At 40.8% G+C, this 8118-nt stretch overlaps 1 protein-coding gene across 1 annotated transcript; it reads left to right on the top strand.

Annotated features, from left to right (window-relative positions):
- The first annotated feature begins 431 nt into the window (after positions 1-431).
- On the top strand, positions 432-3443 carry LOC106598822 (haptoglobin). Its single transcript, XM_014189827.2, has 4 exons — positions 432-617; positions 946-1058; positions 2225-2493; positions 2679-3443. The coding sequence occupies exons 1-4, from the start codon at positions 613-615 to the stop codon at positions 3240-3242; spliced, it is 951 nt and encodes a 316-aa protein (XP_014045302.2). The 5' UTR covers positions 432-612; the 3' UTR covers positions 3243-3443.
- Positions 3444-8118: the final 4675 nt, after the last annotated feature.

Genomic DNA, 8118 nt, shown 5'->3' with positions numbered 1-8118 from the left:
ATATTATAACAGGCTATGACAAGTTATGTCAGCTGTTATGACATATTATGACATGGTTATGACTGTGTCATAATGTTTTATGACGCTGGATGTCAAGTACAGTGTTACCAAAGTGAGTCGTAAACAGCAAATGTGAGTCAACAACAAACAACAACAACCATGACGGTATCACATTTTTTAAATAATACACTCTGATGCGGCATTTATATGCACCTCATTTACTTTCAATAAACCAAATTGACGCACAAATTATAGATGTGCTGTGTCCTGTTCTGATTTCATAATTCATACCCTATGAAATGATTTATCCCTCAGATGGTCTTCTCTGATACTAGTTGGCTGTGGCTGAGCTCCAGATGGGGTCAGGGTTAGGGTTTGGACACGATTCCAATAATGGGTTGGCATGAACAGAGATTTTGCAATCTCTCCGATTTTCGGGAATCAGAACTGAAGCTGTGTCCAGCAAAATTCCCAGCGGTGGGCAGACAGGGGGTGAGTTCTCTCCTCAGCAGATATAAGGCCTTGGTCCTATAACTTCTCACGGAGTACCATCGTCTTTACAGAGGAGACACAGCTCAACATACAAACTGATAAACAGATATTTCCATCAAAATGTGGTATGTTATACTTTTCATATTCTTTCTTCAACAAAACCCTAGTTGCCTGGCAATTGTTGTCATTGCAGTACCAATCCAAATGAATCTCTGAAATGTCTTTGGACAATGGATCTTTGTAAAATGGCAGGGAAACACAGCTACTTAAATCTTTCAAAAAACATTCAAATTGCTTTAGCTAGAGACCTTTTCTAAATATAGGTTAACAAGCAAGCCCAGAGACTTCCTAAGTAAAGGAACCGTTAGTTGTGGTACTAGTGAGTGTTTGGGCGCTGTCTGTCAGTTGGCTCTGTGTGTGTGTACTGTACTTATGTGTTCCTTCTGTCCGCAGGTCATCCCTGGTAGTGCTCCTCGCGGCCTCCTGTGTCTGTCTGGAACAGGACAAAATCAAAATCAAAATCAAAATCAAAACCAAATCAATTGATGAGATGTCAGACAATTCAGGTAGCTATCTGTCTAACTGACACATAACCAACTCCCTGCCTTATGCCAATACGGGCTTACTTTTTCTGATTTAGATTGAAATGTCAACAAAGTGAGAGGGATGAAACGTTTTCAAACAAAAACATGTACATTTTAAAGATCATTGACAACCTTTCTTGTCCCATGTCTATGTTAAGGTGGGTGTTAGTGACACCATTGATGCAGAATATCGCCCAAAAATATTGGACTTACACATTACACGTGTGTTTTCACACGTGCAATTTGTCTATTTCCGAAACATATTATATTTGCTGGCCCATTGTGACTGGTTCGTGTAAGGATATCACTCACATTTCAATTACACTGTCACTCTCATCGGATGTTCTGAAGCCAATCTTCACTATGGATCCCCTTACGCAACTCTGAGCTGAGCAGACACAAGCTGTTCCTATTCAGCCTGTTGGAGAATACAGTAGCTGTGGCCAAAATGAGGATGTCACTATCACTTTCAAGTGAGAACCTTGTTAAGTCTCACGGCTCACAGCTATTATCCCGATTATCTTAAAAATCGATTCAGCAGCGACACACATGAGATGACAGGGATCAAAGAGAAGGCAAGCAGGGAGGAAAGGAAGGAGAGATCCTCAGTCTCAGCTTCCTCCAAGCTGGATGGTAAAATATGTCATTAGGAAAATCTACAGAGCATGAAAGCCTTGAAAAGTAAAATTCCTCAAAATCCACCTCTCATCAAACGTTTCAGGAAAATGTTTGAGAAGAGAAATGACACTAATTCCATCCTCATCTAGGTTTCTGCGTATTGTGACCTCCAAGGTAATTCTGTGAAAGCTAGCCTTGTCTGGCTCAAGTCATGACAACACTTATTTTTTTTAGATAATAGTAGATGATTAATGAATTTACTGAACTTTTGTCAGGTCAAAGCTAAAAGGTTCCAGAAAGCTACTACCAAATGTTATGTGTATTCAAGTGAATAGTGTTGATTTTAGCAAACTCAAACTCAAACTAAAACAAAGGCTGGAATTGTATTGAGGCACATTTCATTTTTCTGCAATAATCTTTTATGGTTGTGTTTGAGTTGCACAGCAGTAAGTGCTAGGTGGTGCTGAGTTGGGGATGTTTTAACCATATAGAGATTGTATAGAAATAATGTTGTTGTGTTTCTTGCCCAGACCTGCGCTTCAGGCGTATGGTTGGGGGCACCCTGGCCCCTCATGTCCCCTGGCAGGCCATGGTCTATCTGAGTAAAAACGTCATGAACGGGGGCTTCGCTGGGGGAGCTCTAATCTCTGACCGCTGGGTCCTGACCGCTGGCAGGAACTTGTTTGTCAGGAAGAGTAGGCAGGACACCCAGGGGAAAGAACCAATCATCCCCAAGGTGTACCTAGGCATCACGCGATACTCCCAAGCCAATGACTCCAAAGAAGTTGCTGTAGAAAAGGTGAGCTAGTATACCCATTACCATCTCTTTCAAACAATATACAGACAATTCAGTATTTACAGCAAGCAGAACTGCACTGGGCTCTCTCACCTACATCATCATTTTCAGTCTTATAGGTAGTTAGAGCACAAATACAGTAGATCGTCAAAAAAAAGGTCCTATGAATTATTCCCTTCCCCTTCTAGGTGGTTCTGCACCCAGGCTTCCAGAGCGTGTCAGACTGGGACAACGACCTGGCTCTGATTCAGCTGAAGGAGCCATTCACCCTGAGCGAGGCTGTGATGCCCATCCCTCTGCCTGAGAGGGGTGAGGACCTGGCTGAGGCAGCCCAGGAGAAAGGCATCATCACAGGCTGGGGTTGGGGGGTCCACTTCACCCCCGCTGAGTCACTGAAACACCTGGTATTGCCTGTGGCATCGCATAGCTTCTGTAAGGCAGAGTACAACCGTGGTGGCAGCACTCCAACCATAGACGACAACATGTTCTGTACTGGAGCCAGCAAGTACCAGGAGAATGTGTGCTTTGGGGATGCAGGCGGTGCCCTGGCAGTCCAGGACCCCAAAGACGGCAGAGTGTATGCTGCAGGGATCCTGTCCTTCGATAAGGCCTGTGCCGTGAGGAAATACGCTGTCTACATGAAGCTCTCTGCCTACATGCCTTGGATCAACAGTGTCCTCAGGGGTGACAGTGAGAAATCAGCCAGTCTCCGCTCCAGTGTAATGTCTGAGATGTTTTCGAGGCAGTTGTAGCCTCCACTCAGCACAGTTTCAGATATGAGAGCCGGGGCTCATAATCTCCATTATGCCTTTGCTAACAAAGTAATTTTCTGACTTGATCTTGTAAAACTCTCTCAAGTTTCGACTTTCATTGAGTGTGTGCCCCCGCCTGATTGAGTGTGTCTTCCGATGTTGATTTCAAAGGATTTTCAATAAATTAATCTCTCCTAAGAAGTTTGGTTTCCGATGTTTCACCTTATAACTTTTATTCACATTTTCTTCAACTCATTTTAGAATGCTGGGAAACATGTTTTAGATCATCTCTACAAGCTGGAACCTTAGAGCATGTTAGAGCCATTAAAACAAGTAGCCTACAGCTAGGACATGAGACGATTTTGAAGTTCATTTAAGTAATGGAATTATTAAGGAAAATTGTTATCTGGCCAAGGAGGATATTGTGTTGAGACCAGCAAGGGTTTTTTAGTAGATTTGTCATGAAAATCATTCAAGAAGGAAATAACTTGTTCTAAAATAGAGCTACATAAACGAGGGTCTAGAATCCCTCCCAGCAGGGGAATGGAGGTCATGTCACTCCTGGTTAGTGACTAATTTAAATACAGAAGACAAAAGGCTTGTCATCACAGCTCAACACTAGTTAATAGCTCTCTTGCTTTGGAGCAGCCTGCTGTACCACAATTTGTTCAGTTTCAACAAGAGATATCTCAGAAATGGTGCCGAAGAGTATGGCTGATGTTTTACAACTTATTTTGTACATAATGTTGCTGCTACTGTCTCTTACGACCGAAAATAACTTCTGGACATCAGAACTGGGATTACTCACCACGGACTGGTAGAAGCTTTTTCCTTTAATCTCTATGTACTAGGGGCTATGTGGGACGCATGCGTCCCACCCCTGGTACACCCTATCAACAACAGGTGAAATATCAAGAGTGCCAAATTTGAAAACAATTAAATGTCATAATTCAAATTTCTCAAAAATACAACTATCTTACACCCTTTGAAAGATAAACATCTCCTTAATCTAACCACGTTGTCCGATTTCAAAAAGGCTTTACGGCGAAAGCATAAAGTTAGATTATGTTAGGAGAGTACATTGACAATAGCTGTGTGTAATGTTTTGTCAATTCAAAGACAGGCATCACCAAAAGCAGAAAACCAGCTAAAATTATGCACTAACCTTTGACAATCTCCATCAGATGACACTCCTAGGACATTATGTTAGACAATACATGCATTTTTAGTTCTATCAAGTTCATATTTATATCCAAAAACAGCGTTTTACTATGGCGTTGATGTTGAGGAAATCGTTTCCCTCCAATAACCGCCAGTCAAATCAGCACGACAAATTAAATAATTACTATTCGAAAACATTGGTAAAATATTATATTGTCATTCAAAGAATTATAGATTTACATCTCTTGAACGCAACCGGATTGCCAGATTTAAAAATAACCTTACTGGGAAATCACACTTTGCAATAATCTGAGCACTGCGCCCATAAAAATACGCTTTGCGATACAGACTAACCGCCATGTTGGAGAGATCTAAAATCGAAAATACTATGTAAATAATCCATTACCTTTGATTCTCTTCATCAGATGTCACTTCCAGGAATCCCAGGTCCATAACAAATGTAGTTTTGTTCGAAAAAGCTAATAATTTATGTCCAAAAAGCTCTGTGTTGTTAGCACATGATCTATGCCAGCCGAACTTCTCATCATGAACGAGGGGAAAAAAATATTTATGTTCGTTCAAACATGTCAAACGTTGTATAGCATAAATCATTAGTGCCTTTTTCAACCAGAACATGAATAATATTCAAGGCGGACATTTGCATTCTCTTTTCAAACGTTTCGAACGAGAGTACCCAACATGAACTCGCGCGCCAGAGTCTAATCGGCCACCACCGTTCCAAGGCTCTTGTTCGTTCAGTTCTCACAGTATAAGACTCAAACCACTTTCTAAAGACTGGTGACATCTAGTGGAAGCCATAGGAAGTGCTCAACAATTAATAAGCCCCTGTGTGTTTCAATGGCATAGGCTTAAAGGTAATTCAACACATCAGGTATCCACTTCCTGTCAGAATTTGTCTCAGGGTTTTGACTGCCATATGAGTTCTGTTATCCTTACAGACACCATTCAAACAGTTTTAGAAAATTCAGAGTGTTTTCTATCCAAACCTGAACAATAATATGCATATTCTAGCTTCTGAGTTGGTGTAGGAGGCAGTTAAAAATGGGCACATATTTTTTCAAAATTCTCAATACTGCCCCCTAGCCCCAAGAGGTTGTTCCTTTTTCCCCCACGCTGTTTGTGGGGTGTTGCCTCTTTGTGTTTTGAGCAGTTAACGTATCTGCATTTTCTTGGTTTTGTGTACGTGTTTATTTCAGTGTGAAGAATAAACATGTGTTCGCTCCCAGCTGCGCTTTGGTCCTCTTCCTCATCACCCGACGACGATCGTTACACAGAGATGTTAAAAATCTGTTTAAAAAATCGTCAAAGAGTAATTATTTTAACCTAAAGCATTTAATAAAGACACTTATAGTACAATATTATGGGGAATAGGAATGAGAGGGCTACGTACACCATTTTAGGAAGGGATCACAGCAGTGATTGAATGAGGGTATGAGGCATGAGTTGAGGTGTTCAGAGGCTTGACCAGTGCAGGACAGGATTTGACTGGGAAGACAATAACACAAAAACACTACACAGTGAGACAAAAGAGCTAAGAATGAGTCATAGATGTGTAATAATGTGATTGTGTTTGTGATTGACTCTACACAAAGTAATGAGAGAAAATTGACAGGGGTTTCCTCACAGTGCTTGGAGAGGAAACATTCAATGTGCCAGTGGATGAGTGGGCCACATGAGACATGGCTTCCAGTTCATGTGAGGAGGTAGTTGACAATGGTAGTGGAGTGGTCATCGCTTGTTAAATCATGGAACAGGAGGGAATTCAGTTGGAAATACAAATAGCAGATACGTTCCCTTGAAGCTGAGCCATCGTAGGTTTGAACAACAAGTTTGTCCATGAAGATAAACACGGAATTCAAATCTCACCCACTTGGCAAATCAAAGTAGCCCAAGAAACTTTTTCTGTATAAAGCCCTGATCATCCACATACAGTACCTGACGATAACTGAGAACGGCAAGCAGACTGGTGGCAACCATAGGTCCCAGAGTGGGGGGGGGCAATTTTTTTGCCCTGGGACCCAGAGTTTATCCTTATCTGTTGACCTAACCAGGAAAACTCTGGACCCTATGAGGTATGACAATGATGAATCAGTTGTAAAAGGTTTTGTAAGGGCTCTGATGGAACCAGTTTTAACTAAATCAGGGCACATGGTTTTAATAGCTCTTAGGGCTCGCGGACCGCTACCGGGACACCTACGACAACATCCGGTGAAATTGCAGAGCACCAAATTCAAAATAGAAATATCGTAATATTAAACATTCATGAAAATACAAGTGTCATACATCATTTAAAAGCTTAGAATCTTGGCAATCGAACTGCGTTGTCAGATTTCAAAAAGGCTTTACGGTGAAAGCATAGCATTCGATTATCTGAGGACAGCACCCCACAATAACATATTTTCCAAACAAGCACAGGCGTCACAGAATCCCAAATAGCGATAAAATAAATCACTTACCTTTGAAGATCTTCCTCTGTTTGCAATCCCGAGGGTCCCAGCTACACAATGAATGGTCGAGTCCTTCTTTATATCCCAAATCAGTCTGTTTAGCAGGCGCCATGACTTCAGAAATCCACTCCTTCAACATGCAGACACCAGCACACCACTGAAGCCATTAAGAACTATATTCAAAAACACACCTGGTAAACTGTTCAATCACCAGGCACACGACTCAACATAGTTCAATGACAGAGACTGTGGACTTAGAATAAAAAATAAAAATTGTGAAAATTAATAAAATAAAGTTGCAGCTGTCTTTGATATGCTCAAAATTAACTAACTGCTATCTTGAAATGTAGAGAAAGTGTTTTAAAATAGGCATCCAATCATTTGAAAATTAGTCGAAAGGCTAAGTGATTCTCTTCCTGAGAAGAAGCTGACAGCCTTCAAACAGAGCAAAAAAGTGGTCCCAAAAAATATGTCAAAATGAATTTAAAAAATGATACAGCTGTCTTTAATAAGATCAAACTGAACTAACTGCTATCTTGAAATGTTGAAAAAGTGTTTTTAAATAGGCATCCTATCATTTGAAAATTAGTTGAAAGGCTAAGTGATTCTCCTCCTGAGAAGAAGTTGACAGCCTTCAAACATAGTGCAAAAAAAGTGGGCGTGAACATAGAATATTTTTGGGTCCCAAAAATAATATACAGCTGTCTTTAATAAGATCAAACTGAACTAACTGCTATCTAGAAATGTTGAAAAAGTGTTTTTAAATAGCTCAGTCATATCACTCAATATGAGTCAAAATCTGTCACATCCAGGAGTGCTCATTATGTCAAAAATGAAAAAAATAACAACTCACAGCTGTGTTAATAGACCCAACTCAAACATCTGCTATCTTGAAATGTCCAAAAAAGGTATTTAAATGGGTCTACCAGACATCTTCTGGAGAGAAGAAGGCTCGATCTTTTCTCAAGAAGAACAATCTTCATACCATAAGACAGTTCTTCTTGAGAGAAGATAAGGTCAGGGACTCCTGTCTTACTCTCCGTCATGTTGAAATAGGTTCTCCTGTCTTACTTTCTGTCATGTTGAGATGGGTTTCCCTGTCTTACTTTCTGTCATGTTGAGATGGGTTAGTTCTTCTTGAGAGAACTAACCCAAAATTTGTCTAACTAACCCAAAATTAGTTAGGTGTGTCCATCCAGGGGAACGTCCCTGGTGGTGTGTCCTTCCAGGGGAACGTCCCCGGAGGT

The sequence above is a fragment of the Salmo salar genome, unplaced genomic scaffold, assembly GCF_905237065.1.
Source record: "Salmo salar unplaced genomic scaffold, Ssal_v3.1, whole genome shotgun sequence".
In the NCBI taxonomy this organism is placed as follows: Eukaryota; Metazoa; Chordata; class Actinopteri; order Salmoniformes; family Salmonidae; genus Salmo; species Salmo salar.
Note: the sequence above shows the minus strand (reverse complement) of the source record. Positions and strands in the feature narration are given on the sequence as shown.